This window comes from Eleginops maclovinus, chromosome 1, assembly GCF_036324505.1.
Source record: "Eleginops maclovinus isolate JMC-PN-2008 ecotype Puerto Natales chromosome 1, JC_Emac_rtc_rv5, whole genome shotgun sequence".
Classification (NCBI taxonomy): Eukaryota; Metazoa; Chordata; class Actinopteri; order Perciformes; family Eleginopidae; genus Eleginops; species Eleginops maclovinus.
In genome coordinates, this window is record NC_086349.1 from 21,074,915 (window position 1) to 21,088,600 (window position 13,686).

The window sequence follows — 13,686 nt, forward strand, 5'->3', positions numbered from 1 at the left end:
ATTTTTACCACACAGTCTGGCAGTGAGTATACTGAGCCATGCAACATTTAACGGCACGATGAGGTTTCATAAGTCAAACTTCTGCCAAGATATTCTCTCCTCGTCTGCATATGGCATATTCTCTTTCCATAACACACCACGTCTTTATGTTTCCTCCCAATCCCTGTTTCTTTTGATTCTCTATAAGGGGATCAGAGGGGGCCTTTGCTGAGGAATTAGATTTCTTGACTCAATACTAAGAAGAGACTGTTTTCTATTAGAGGAAGCATACTGTTCAGCTATCGCTGTAGTCCAGTGAGCAAGAAATCTCGCCAACACAAACACGATAAGCTCCGCCTGTCCCGGTTCTTGACAGAATACTGAAATTGTGGGATTGTTACAGCAGGGAAAATCCCTCAGGTAAAAAATATAACATGGGGCAGCTTCACTGCGGCTCCCACTTATTTGGCAGATAAGGGACTAGGCACGTCACCACAGTACCAGAAGACATGGCAGCAGAAAATAGAAACAAGAGAGAGATTTCGGATCTGAGAAATAGCCTTACTTAGATATTTTATGTGTTTTGCATGACTGTATTGCATCAAAACTGTTAAATCCAAATTCCAAAAACAAAGCTATATTTTACCATCGTTTTTTTTACAATCTATTCTTTTGCAAGACCTTTTGAAAAAATGTTGAATATCTACTGTAGTACACAGTGATAACAGAGGCAGAACAAGCAGGTGAAGTCAAGCATGTCAGCAGCAATTCTTACCGATACGATATCTTTGTTGTTTTGTTTTGAGAGGAAAGTGTGAATAATGCTGATGGATGCCATGAAAAAAATATGCCAGATCTTTATAGACATGCAATCACTTATATTTTATTCCGAAGATCGTACCGTGCCTATTTTGTATAATTAACAAATATAACTCCAAGTTGAAGGGTGAATTGAAGGTGCAAATGAACTTCTTTTCACTGTGCTGCTGTGTGCTGGAACATTATTTATTCTAAATTGAGATATTATTAACACCTTCCAAACACCTTTGCATAACAGTTTCAGCTCGCTAGATACCGCCTCATGACGTCAAAGCACTGTGAGAAGGAAGAAAAAAATTGGTTCCACACTGTTTCTGCTACCAAAAGGGAGAGACACACATGTGTAAAAGGCAGAAAAGTTTTGGAATACCGTCCAGGCAGATATAGAGTGAGCGAACTTGAGGCTCAGGTGTATCACCATTGTTACCACAAGCTGTGAAATCAACAAGTCGGTTGACTGCCGCCAGTCAGGAATCAAAGACGTCCCGTAGGGTCTCCAAGAGGAACACGTGCATGAAGCATGTCAGCCTCCAACAAGGATATCATTCAGTGCTCACAGTTCATAAAGGCACAGCAATTGTGCACAAGCAATTATAGCTGAAAACAAGACAAGTGACGCAGAAATGTTCATGGACACAGTGCGGTGTGGGGGCCAGGGAGAGAGAGCCATCCTTCCGGGTGGCTGACATGCAACATGGTCCACAGAGATATCCCTTCCATGCCTTTTCTCTTCTTTGAAAAGGAATTAAATTAATAAGGCTGCTTTTGACTTGAATGTTGGTCGCATCACAAGACGCTACCTATAAATCCGAGCGAGCACTGAAGCATAACTCTTACATATTACGATGAAACGACACAAAGGGAAATCTTTTACATTCATCTATGTCAACTTATGCACTCACTGCCCGCTGCGCATGCTTTACCCAGAGGATCGTTTTTCCAAGAAGAAAGTGTGTGTGGAGTCACATGAGCTGTTAGACGCTGGGGGTCACAGGCACAGAATAAACAGCTGTGCTTCTAACAGGCTTCAGGGACAAGTGGGGAGCACAGTAGTATCAGGATCAGTGCAGAGCTACAGCTGACTACATCAAAGGCCTCAACTGTGTGGGGTGGGGCCGTGGTATCACTGCCACAGTGGTCTGTTTGCAGTTAACACTGGTACCCACACTGCTACCTGCACATTTAAATGTATATATACACTGTATATAACCTTTATACATATCTGTATATGCAGTATGTACATTCACCTGTTGAACTCATATCTTTTTTGTTATAGCTCCTATACTTATACTACATTATTTTATTGTTTATTATTAGTTTTGTATTCTTATTATCTCATGTGTACTGTACCATCTGTGTTTTTGTTTTATTCTGCTGCTGCTATAACACCTGTATTTCCCCAGGGGGATCAATAAAGCTTCAATGTATCTTATCTTAAGACTGTCGGTGCATATAGTTTACATTTATGTAGCATTACTGATGTATGGTACATTTTTTCCTCAAACATAAAGTGTTTATCTTTTAATTACGATTTATAAAAAGCAGCAACGTCAAGGGATATATATTCTTATCCGTCACAAATTCATGTAGGTTTCTTAATGTTTTTTCAGTGCCGTATTAAGCTTATCTATCTGTCCTCACATCCATCCATTTCAGCAGGGATGCTCAAAGGTGACACATTTTGCCCAAATTCCCAGAGCACTGCTGAGCTGCCATGACAAACAGTATTTGAAAAGGATGAGCAACATTTCATTCAAGTGTGAGTCATAACGTGGAAAGGCACAGGCAAAGTCAACCACTTTTGGCTCCTTTTTTATCTTCAATAGCACTAAGAGTTGGAGCTGTACATTTAGGAAAAGCTCCCATGATTCGAGAAAAAAAGTAATGCTTCCAATTAGTATTATCTTTTCCCACTAACATTATGTTCTTTTGTTTTTCAGTAACAATGCTTTTTTTGTCCTCTATTGTAAAAAAAAGATACATGATTTCTTGGTTTGATTCGTCCTAAAAAGCAGAAGTGGCTCCAGGAGAAGTATTCCACTCTCATACTGCGCTGGGTCATGCACGTTACAAGATGTTCACCCACTGACTCATAATCAGTCAAACTCTATTCTGGTTTAAAGCAGCCGCGACCGTGCCTTTTACATCTATGGGCTAAATTCATCAACCCTAAAATCAGGACAAAAAAAATGCATCGGCATAACAAGTGTGTCTGTATTTGAAGTTTAACCATGAAACACGTATAAAATCTGGTCAATCAACTTCCAAACTGTGCAGCACAGAAGCCATAAGAACATCATAGAAGATTTAAACGCTATAAGTGAAATATCTTGAGCAAGAAAAAGTTGAGATTACATACCGACTAAGAATTTCTTCTTAAATAAGCTCCTAAAATACTTTTATAGTAAAACGAAGAATGGTAAAACCTCTGATAAATGGACAGATCTTATTTGATTTATTTATTATTTGATAAAAGCATTTGAAGAGATATATGTATTGAATTGAAGACCATTTTCAGCAGTTCAATAAGCTTAACTTCTATTATTTCCAATCTATTCTGCAACATTTTACCTTTTTCGATTAATTTCTTATTAAAAGTTGGAAGCAACACACTAAGCTTATTTGATATTTATGGTTTTCTAGCCTTTCCTATTAAACAATAACTTCTTTGTGATTTTTGACAAGAATACAGGGTATTATTGCAGCTCTGGAGGCAGATCATCTTCTGCTTTTATTGTTTCCACACCACATGCATCTCACATTATGTTAGAAATAAGTGTGAATTCCAGAGCAGATTAGTGTTGCTTGACTGGTCTGGAAAGTATACTTTAGCTACAGCTTAGCCTGTGATCATCGGTACTATTTAAAGCAACAATGTGCCAACCATAGAGGCTGAATAACAACCAAGGAGCTTTTTCAGATTTCCGCAGATGTTACATGTAGGTGTTATACTATAACAACGTAATGTAACAGCAATGTACTGTCCTTCTGAACATGTAATTTATTAACACAAAGTTGATTTGCTAAACAGTCCCCAGCGTGTAACAACATCACCTTCTTCTCCTACAGATTCCTCAGGTGAGCTACGCCTCCACAGCTCCAGAGCTAAGTGACAACACCCGCTACGACTTCTTCTCCCGGGTGGTGCCCCCAGACACCTACCAGGCTCAGGCCATGGTGGACATTGTCAAAGCCATGCGCTGGAACTACGTCTCCACTGTAGCCTCTGAGGGAAACTATGGGGAAAGTGGAGTGGACGCCTTTATTCAAAAGTCTCGAGAGGATGGTGAGTCTTTCTTCAAACTTACCTACAAGGTTCCTAAAGATTGTTCAGACTCATGTGATAATGGTTCTAGCAATGTGAATGTCATTATGATAACCGATGAGAGCGTTCTTGTGATCAAATGAGAAATGTATAGGCAAAAACACTAAAACCAACCTGCATGAATAAAACCATAAGGCATTGTGTAACTCTGGAAGTATACAAAAAGGATAAAATGCACCCCTAACTGTGCTGCCAAGCAAATACAAGAAGAAACAGTGTTGGTGAGCACTAGAGCTCGCAGTCTAAAAATATGTCCCTGTCTCGCCTTGTTTGGTCTGCTGTGATCTTAGTGCAAATACAACATGTAGACTTTGCCACATAGATAAAAGCAAACAGATGCAAAACGACAAATTTCATCTCACCTGATGAGCAAGTTCGAAAGCTAATATCATTATCACAATTACTTTTTTAATCCGACCTGAAGACGAGGCATCTAGAGGTTGCCTAGGTGATGTGTAAATCATGGTATTTAGACATCAGAGGTTAAAAAAAACGATTCTTTGTGATTTAACTCAATATCATCAATCAATCAATATGAAAAAACAGCTTTAGTAGTTAACCATGTTCATGAGTGCAATCTTAAGAATCCAATAAATCTGTAACACACGATGGAAACCATCCAGTAAACCTGCTTCCTATGCTGTATTAGTTCTATCAAATGGCTTGGAGATCAGTCAAACCAAATGCTACTTAAATTAATTTATAGACAAAATGGTGATTTGTACAAACTAAGGGCCGGGTCACTGTTACATGTGGGACTTAAGGAAATTCACTTCACCTGAATGGAATCGCCAATATCAAAAGCTTCACTTGTAAAGGAGAAAGATTGGTCGAGTTTTAATTACTCTCTGTTGCCCAATGACAAACTGCCTTACCTGTTTTTACCTTTTTGAGACAACGAGACTGAGGATTTCAAAATAAAAGTTTTTGTTATTAAGTTATTGTTTTATCCAGTGCTAGCACATTCAACATTCTGTTATAATGAAAGCTAAGAAGCTCTTTTTTAATTTAGCTTCTCTTGCACTATAAAGTCAGCTTGTGATGACATTTCATGCCAGCTCTTCCGGAGGAACAAGAACATTTATAATAACTTGTATTTGCTCTCACTGTTATCACAAAGTGTACTGTACTGTAACAGTACCGAAGGAGTGGGAGACCGGGGTGGTGGTCCCCCTTTTTAAAAAGGGGGATCATAAGGTGTGTGCCAATTACAGAGGCATCACAGTACTCAGCCTCCCCGGGAAAGTTTACTCTAAGGTGCTGGAAAGGAGGGTCCGGCCGATTGTCGAACCTCAGACTGAAGAGGAACAATGCGGTTTTCGTCCTGGTCATGGAGCGACGGACCAGCTTTTTACTCTCGCAAGGATCCTAGAGGGGGCCTGGGAGTACGCTCATCCGGTTTACATGTGCTTTGTGGATTTGGAGAAGGCGTATGACAGGGTTCCCAGGGAGATACTGTGGGAGGTGCTGCGGGAGTATGGGTAGTATCCAATCTCTTTACTCCCAAAGCGAGAGCTGTGTGCGTGTTCTCGGTAGCACGTCAGACCAATTTCTGGTGAGAGTTGGCCTCCGCCAATCCTGTTTGTGATATTCATGGACAGGATTTCGAGGCGTAGTCGTGGGGGAGGGGGTCTGCAGTTCGGTGGGCTAAGGATTGCACCACTGCTTTTTGCACATGATGTGGTCCTAATTGCTTCATCGGTCTGTGACCTTCAGCACTCACTGGATCGGTTCGCGGCCGAGTGTGAAGCGGCAGGGATGAGGATCAGCACCTCCAAATCTGAGGCCATGTTTCTCAGCAGGAACGCGATGGACTGTCCACTCCAGGCAGGGAATGAGGCCTTACCCCAAGTGTAGGAGTTCAAGTATCTCGGGGTCTTGTCCTCGAGTGAGGGAACAATGGAGCGTGAGATGGGCCGGAGAATCGGAGCAGAGGGAGCGGTACTGCAGTCGCTTTACCGCACCGTTGTGACGAAAAGAGAGCTGAGCCAGAAGGCAAAGCTCTCTATCTACTGGGCCATTTTCGTTCCTACCCTCACCTATGGTCATGAAGGATGGGTCATGACCGAAAGAACGAGATCGCTGATACAAGCGGCCGAAATGGGATTTCTCCGCAGGGTGGCTGGCATCTCCCTTAGGGATAAGGTGGTGAGAAGTTCAGTGATCCGGGAGGGACTCGGAGTAGAACTGCTGCTCCTTCGCATTGAAAGGAGCCAGTTGAGGTGGTTCGGGCACCTAGTGAGTATGCCACCTTGGCGCCTCCCTAGGGAGGTGTTCAAGGCACGTCCAGCTGGGAAGAGACCGAGGGGTAGACCTAGGACCAGGTGGAGGGATTATATCTCTTCGCTGGCCTGGGAGCGCCTTGGAATCCCCCAGTCAGAGCTGGTTGATGTGGCCAGGGAAAGAGAAGTTTGGGGCTCTCTGCTGGAGCTGTTACCTCCGTGACCCTGGCGGATAAGCGGGAGAAAATGGATGGATGGATGGATGGATGTTTCACAAAGTGAAGACATGTTTACTGCCACTGTATCTCTTATAAAACAGAGACCTTTAGCCATGATTGATGCTGTAATGTTCTATCAATGCAATCTGACTACACTCAGCTCCCAAATCTTGACTCCAGGGAATACTTACATCTGACATTCACAAGCGCAGACATCAGACATAATGCTAATTTAATTTGATTGAAAAGCAGTGACAGAGTGAGAGTAAGGCTGCAGTAATAGCCCGTAGCTACAAAAACATTATGGGTTTTTACAGTGTTGGGAATATAGAGGGTTTGGTGCAGGGAGCTGCTGGAACACGCTCAGTCTGACCTCTGACCCTTTCTGAGCAAGAACGTAATCACTACCGACATGTCCAGTACTCTCTGTGCCACTGCGTCCCTTTCTTTCCTGCCAGCTCCACGCTGCTGCCCATCATCAGTCATCCCGGAGAAGCACCAGCAGCAGATTACTCCTGCAGAGAGCCCTCAAGTCTGTCCGGCTCAGCTGCCTATTTGCCTAACCATGTAAAAGGGGCTCAAATGCCAACGCAACCAAGTTTTCTCTCTCCGTCTTTTTGAACAAAAACACAATTGTTTGTCCACATCTAAATATACTCAGACAAATGCTGATTAAGGCCTATTCTAGCACATACATTTGAATATTTTGGTAAATCAGTTCTTTAGAATTCCTATGTATTTGCATCATAACTTCAAAAAAGTCAGATTGTTGTATCTCTACTTAAAAAAAAAAACTGTTGATAAAGGATGATAAAAATAACATTGTTTTCTGTAGCGGGAACTGTGGTACTGATATAATGCATTAAGGGTCCAAATTATAACAAAAATGTCTTCAAAGGGCAAACATCCTCATGTATATTCTCTTTATTTAAAGGGGCCCTATCACACTTATGTCCAGGTTCATACTTCCTGTGCTGCAGCACCTCTTTTCACCCTCTGTCTGAAACCAGAGCCCAGTCTGCTCTGATTGGTTAGATGGCCACCTCTGTCCTGCCCCTTAGCCTATCACATATAATGTGTTGGAACGCTAGCCAATAGAAGCGAGAGTGTTACATACTGATGTCACTGTATTACGGAAGTAAAACAAGGAGTCCAATGGAGGCGTTTCAGACGGAGTGTGTGGGAGGGAGGGAATTTTGGGAATTTTAGCCTAAGCAGACCATTTACATATACACACACATTATACACTACAGGAAAAGGAAAACCCCCAAAAGCCCAATCAATAAATGCAAAATCAATCATTTTCCTGCAAATTCTGTAGACCAAAGAAATAATAATTAAATGAAGGTGAAAGTAATCTCATTATAGCCCGTGTTGAAATACATTAGTATGGCTCTCGAGTATGTAAATCACACAAGTCTCATCCCTCCCTGGTTTGATGACAGAAATGTCACAGAGATTAAAGCAGTGTCAAGAAAAACTTCAAGTTTGGAACATTTTCGCACACAGGGTCGAACTTAGGAGAAGCCTTTTAAGATTTTATGAACACTATTCTCAAATTTCTCTGCCACTTGACTGAAACACCTCACTGCAGAACATTGTCAGCACGACACACAGTCAAATCAGTGTTCAGACTGCACTCCCTTCACTGCCTGCTTGTAAACAAAAATGTAGACAAACATCTGTCAAGACTTCCTCCCTTCAGCTCCTTTAAATCTGACGACTAGAGTGATTGTTGCTAAACATTTACATATGTCTGTTTGCTGCGTGTGGAGCGATTGTTTGATTCCCCTGAGCTTTTTTTCTCCAATTCGGGCTTTGATTGATTATATGACAGGCAGGCAGCCCTGTCAAAACAAAAGCCACAGGTATTCTGGCTGCTAAATGGCTTCTGCAGCATTCTGCTCGGTACTCACATAATAAAACAGCCAGATCAGAACTGGCCAAATGTTCTATCTCATTAAGCAGCTATAGGCCGTACACTGAGCATCAGTCTCACCCACATAATGTCACAGAGACTGCTTTCAATGTGCAGCTTTATATAGGGAAAAGAGCTTTAGCTTTGAACAGCAGATTTGGGTTTGTTGAAGCAGAATAAGTAGATTGTTTAGGCTTTGTCAAACCAAATGATTATTTATGTATGTTCGCTCAATTTCTGCTGTTTGTGAAATAAAGTGTGACAATTTTTGAAACAAAGGAAAAGGGGAAACAGCAACTACTTTAATGATCTTAAAATAGACAAAGAAAGAAAAGTAACTTCAGTCTTATCTATGTTTATATTTCCTTGGACAAGATGGGATTACTGCTTTCTATTCAAAGTTTCATTTTGTTTGTTTTGCTTTTCTAACCCACTTTATAACATCTTGCTTTTCATTTTTGTTTGTATGCCTGCATGAATATTTTAGTTCTTTAAAACATCCTTAGGTATGTAAAGCGATATACTTGAAGGACTATTTTAAAATTGCTCATTATTTGTTCTCAAGGACATCTTAGCCTAGATGCTAGGCCTAAAGAGATTGTGGTGTTGACCCTCAGACCATACTGCATGCCTGTGCAGTTCTAACATCAACAAACTGCAGCTGGTGTGTTTGTGGTACGATTCAGTTGTGATTCCTGCAGTCATAAATGCATTTTATGGCTTTTTAAAAAATATATAATTTGGCTTCTTTAAAAAGCACCCTGCAGTTAAATGGTTGTATTTAGGGCGAGCTAGAGGGCAAGTGTAAAATTCTCTCCCATCATGTGATAAAAAAGACAGAATAATCAAAATATCAAAAGTAGTCCAGCATTTGAAATAGACATTTGGTTTTACTGCCTCCATTTGTTTCATGGATAAGGGAATACAATTTGTTTGGGTCACATAAAGGTTTTTAAAAAGTACATTAGCATGTGTGAGGTGATGAGGTTTTCTTTAAGATGGTAGATGACACAAGATCCAGCTGGAGAGAGAATCATTTGATCCCAGCTCCTTGGGCTTTCAAGTGAAAACAGAATTAAAGTGGAAACTCAGTATTTGATCAGACTGACTGGACCTGAGTATCGGTACTGCGAAGTGGAAACAGTTTGACACTTGGGCAGTCGATATCTCAGAGGAGGTTGAAAATAACCGTTAGTGTTTCAGTGAGAGCAAGCATGAAGTGCAGCTGATCAGAATGAGAAAAACAATTAAGACAATCGAGAGGCTCTTTCAGGTTTCTGTGAGACGAGTCTTTTGTACATTAAGTCTACAACAGGGTTAAGATTACTTAAAGGATTTGTTTGATGTTTTGAAGATGAATGACAGTTTGTTCCACTAAACACTCACAGCATCCCCTGTTGTCAGTGATAATGTGTAACCATCAGTGTTTAAACTCAAAGTGAAGACAATATGTTCCTGACAGAGTTCTGATAATCCAGATGGTGCTTCTGACAAAATGTCTTTCTCTGAACACAGCCTTCTTTAAGTAGATGAATGATAAATCCTCAAAGGCTCTTTCAGTTGCTTAGTCTTTTCATATTCATCAAGAGCCAGACCTAATGTACGTAGCCATGTATGAGCATCCTAATCTCAGTTTTAACTCAGTTTTTTTTTTACAAATCTGTTCTTGAGATTAGACAGATTAGAATAAATCCATGCTGTGATGCATCATCATCATCATCATCGGAGGGGCAAAAAATACATATGAAAAAAAGCCTATATACACACGCCCACCTTATCACCTGAATCTCCTCCCAGAGCATCATGGTGTTTTTTACCCAGGGGCGTGGGGAGAAGCAACTCATTTGCATTAAAGCTACAGACACAGTATCAGCACCTTTCAAACAGGGCTGAAACAGAAGGGTATGTGGCATGCTACAATGCATGATCTGTTTGGTATTTCCAGCCAAACACTTCAGAGACATGTTTTGTATATTTCCGAGACCTATATTATTGTTGAAAAAGAGTATAATAAGGGACCTTTAAATTCAACATTATACAATATGGAGTGTAATAAGTCCCCCTGCATGCTAAAGTTATAATTGTATTGGTTCAATAGGTGACAACGACTGGTAATGCAAAGAAAGTACAACTTTGGTAATCCTGGAAACGCCTCACTGTAAAGTCATGTTGGTGGCAACTCGTCTCCTGTTACCATGGTGATTGTGCACTGCATATTGTGCATCATTTGAAAACTGAAATTCAAAAGTAAATTATGTTGTCCCTTCACGTCAACATATCCAACTGGTTGCATAGTGAAGTATTTCTCACACCGTTTCCAAAGGAGGCTATACCAGAAATGGTGCAGTCATTCCAAAACTCTGTAGAAATGATACAGTATGGTGAGAGGAAAACAGCAGAGCCAGTAAAATATTTCTCAGCTGTGAAGATGCAGAAGAGATTACAGCTTCACATAGAGAAAACTTGTTTGCATTGGTCTCCAAAGTGTGTCAGCCTCTGAATGGTGCCATCATCAGGAGAGTTTTCCTAATAGTAAATCAATATGTCAAACATCATTTCATCTGCGGCTGCTGGACTGTCACTGAAGCGTTCCACCTCCGATATGCAGAGCTGTGCTTTCATTTGGGTCATTCCCATTGTATAACATCTATCAAACCGCCCCTTGGGACGACGGCTGGAGTGTCATTATGGAAAATGATTACAAGAAAAGAGCGATTCTTTTTCTGTGGGATGTCTTTCTGTTGTCACCCTTAAAATGCAGGACTGTCCTTGATGCGAAAGCCTTTTCTCCCTCAGTCTTTCTCTCTGTTTGTGTTTCTCTGCTGTGCCTCCAGTGTCCTTATTAGAGACTGTACAGTCCTCTACAGTTATGGAGGCTGACTTTTTTTTTATCACCCTGTAAAAGTAGTAGTGTTTTTTTTCCCTCTAGTGGATATTGCACTCTTTTCTATTATTATATCCATGTGTGTAATACAATCGAGTGGATTTTAGGAACTCAGCTGGTGACACGTTTAGAAATAAAAGCATTAAAAAGTTTACACACTCCTTTTGTTTCTTGGTGTTTTCTTTTTGCAAGTCTGTACGCTGACACTAACCAACGGTTGGATGGATAATTTCAAATCATAATGAATCTTTTTTAAAAGACAGTTGAGGCAAGAGGAGGAGGAGGGCAAGGATGTCACAAAGCAGCCCAGGGATGACAAGGAGATTATGCAAATGTTAGAAATGAAGGTTGCATACTGAAGGCTTTGTCACCAGGGAAATGTGAAGAGGAAGGACTTGAATACTTGTTAACCTGACTGACAGAGGTTTTTGATCATATTTTTAAATGTATTGTATGGGTAATACAAATAAGGAAACCTTTGTTACCGTTTCCTTTCCTGCAGTGTGTTTTATAGTGCCTGTAAATGCGCTGCAAAGGCTAAAATCACAATGTTCCCTCAAGAGCGAGTTTCTCTCCCACACACATTTAGTTGGAGTCTTGATTAAGGACCATTGTTGTGAGCTCAAGGGACACAAAATAAGTAGTTTCGAACATTAAAGCATGTAAATAAGTCAGAGAGTCCCAAGATGCAAATGGAAAAAAAAAGCGTAATCATGCAATGATGAAATAAATACCTTATTCATTTATATGGTATTTATGCAAAGACGTAGCTTCAACAGTGTTTTCTGTCAAATGTGCTTTCTTATATTTGTACTTTGAGTACAACACAGAAAAAAAAGGAAGGGAGGCAGTATAAGGAGGAGGAAGGGAGGAAAGAGAGTAGGAGTTCATGTCCCCTTGGCTCAACATGTCAAACACAGGAAATCCCTGTCAGGCTCAGACAGCTGCTCATCCTGCGTCAGGCTTCACTGAGTACTGATGAATGCCGTGTTGGGACACTGAGGGTTAAGAGAGACGTTAGGTGAATTTATTTTGAATGTGCAACCACTTGTATCGTTCTTATTTCTCCAATCACCCCTGGCGCTGTTCACCTACTAGCATTATTCATACTACCGAACAATCATTCAGGTGAAGCTGTGAGCAGAATATTTGAGTGGAGGCCAGGGAAGTTCACATGTTTAACAGCTACATATATATGATTGTGTACTTGCCGTGAGCCTCGGTCCCAATGCAAAGACCTGGGGTTGAATTTGAGCTTGGGACCATTCATGGCGTGACACCACCTCAGTCTCCCCCTTTCAACACTGTAACGTCGATAAAGGCACTGGTTCACCAAAACTATGTAAATACACATATGATAAAATTGTGTTGGCAGATTTTAGGGCTTTAAGATTTCATGATTATTAGTTTATCTTTTTAAATAGTTCTGCTTTCTGTACATAGCTATGGTTAACGATTATTCCTTGCTACATATTGTGATCAAATAAATCAAACTAGAACGCATTTAAACGTGTCACAACAAAGACAAACATCTGAACCAACACTTTTTCAAGACACAGCATGCATTTAACTTTTGATTTGACTGAAAGTCTTTTGCTTAAACGGTAACATTTTAATTGGATTTCCTCTTTTTATAATTTATCTTCAGTTACATTGTCATGCAGCTCTGCTCATTTAGCACTTTTCCATTTTGCACTGTTCATTACCTTGTTTGATTAGCAGTTTGCAGCATTTTGCAAATGGTTTCATGTCTTTGAAACTGTCACATCTACCCGTCCACGGATAGCTTCATTTTCTCTGCAACCACCTGGAACTTCCTCACGACAGTTTGAGAATCACTGAAGGGTTTTAGCTACAGGTGTGCAGAGACAGAACAATTGTCAAGGCTCTGCCACAGATCTTTTTGCATAATGTGCTGTATCATTATAATGTCACAGAGACTTGCTAACACTGCAAGACTAACTTCTGTGGGTTTGGTAGATCCAACATAAAGATATTCTCTGTAATCTTTTCCTTTTCATCATTCATTTGACAGTTTATTAGCTGTGATAAGAAACAGAAGGTGATCTATTCTTCAAAATGTGTTGTGTTGGTATTTACAGTTGTGATTTACTAAAGGGAATAATGTTTAACATGGTCCACTTTGAGGCCATAAGCCTTTAAAACAATATTTTGGCATTATAACAATTCAACAAGAGGAGCATTGATCTGATGATTGTTCATTACTGTACTGGAGAGGCTGTATGCAGCCCGGTGAGGCTGGTTTGGCCTCTGCAGGAGCTCCTGGGGCTGGCCAGAGGCAATACTGAAGGTGAAGACAC

General features: G+C 40.6%; 1 protein-coding gene across 1 annotated transcript in view; it reads left to right on the forward strand.

Annotated features, from left to right (window-relative positions):
• Positions 1 to 13,686, forward strand: part of LOC134864096 (metabotropic glutamate receptor 4-like) — a 108,273-nt gene that overhangs the window by 54,617 nt on the left and 39,970 nt on the right. Inside the window, exon 2 of the mRNA XM_063882872.1 lies at positions 3,868 to 4,084. Coding sequence (XP_063738942.1) covers positions 3,868 to 4,084 — 217 coding nt within the window. The remainder of the gene's footprint in view (positions 1 to 3,867; positions 4,085 to 13,686) is intronic.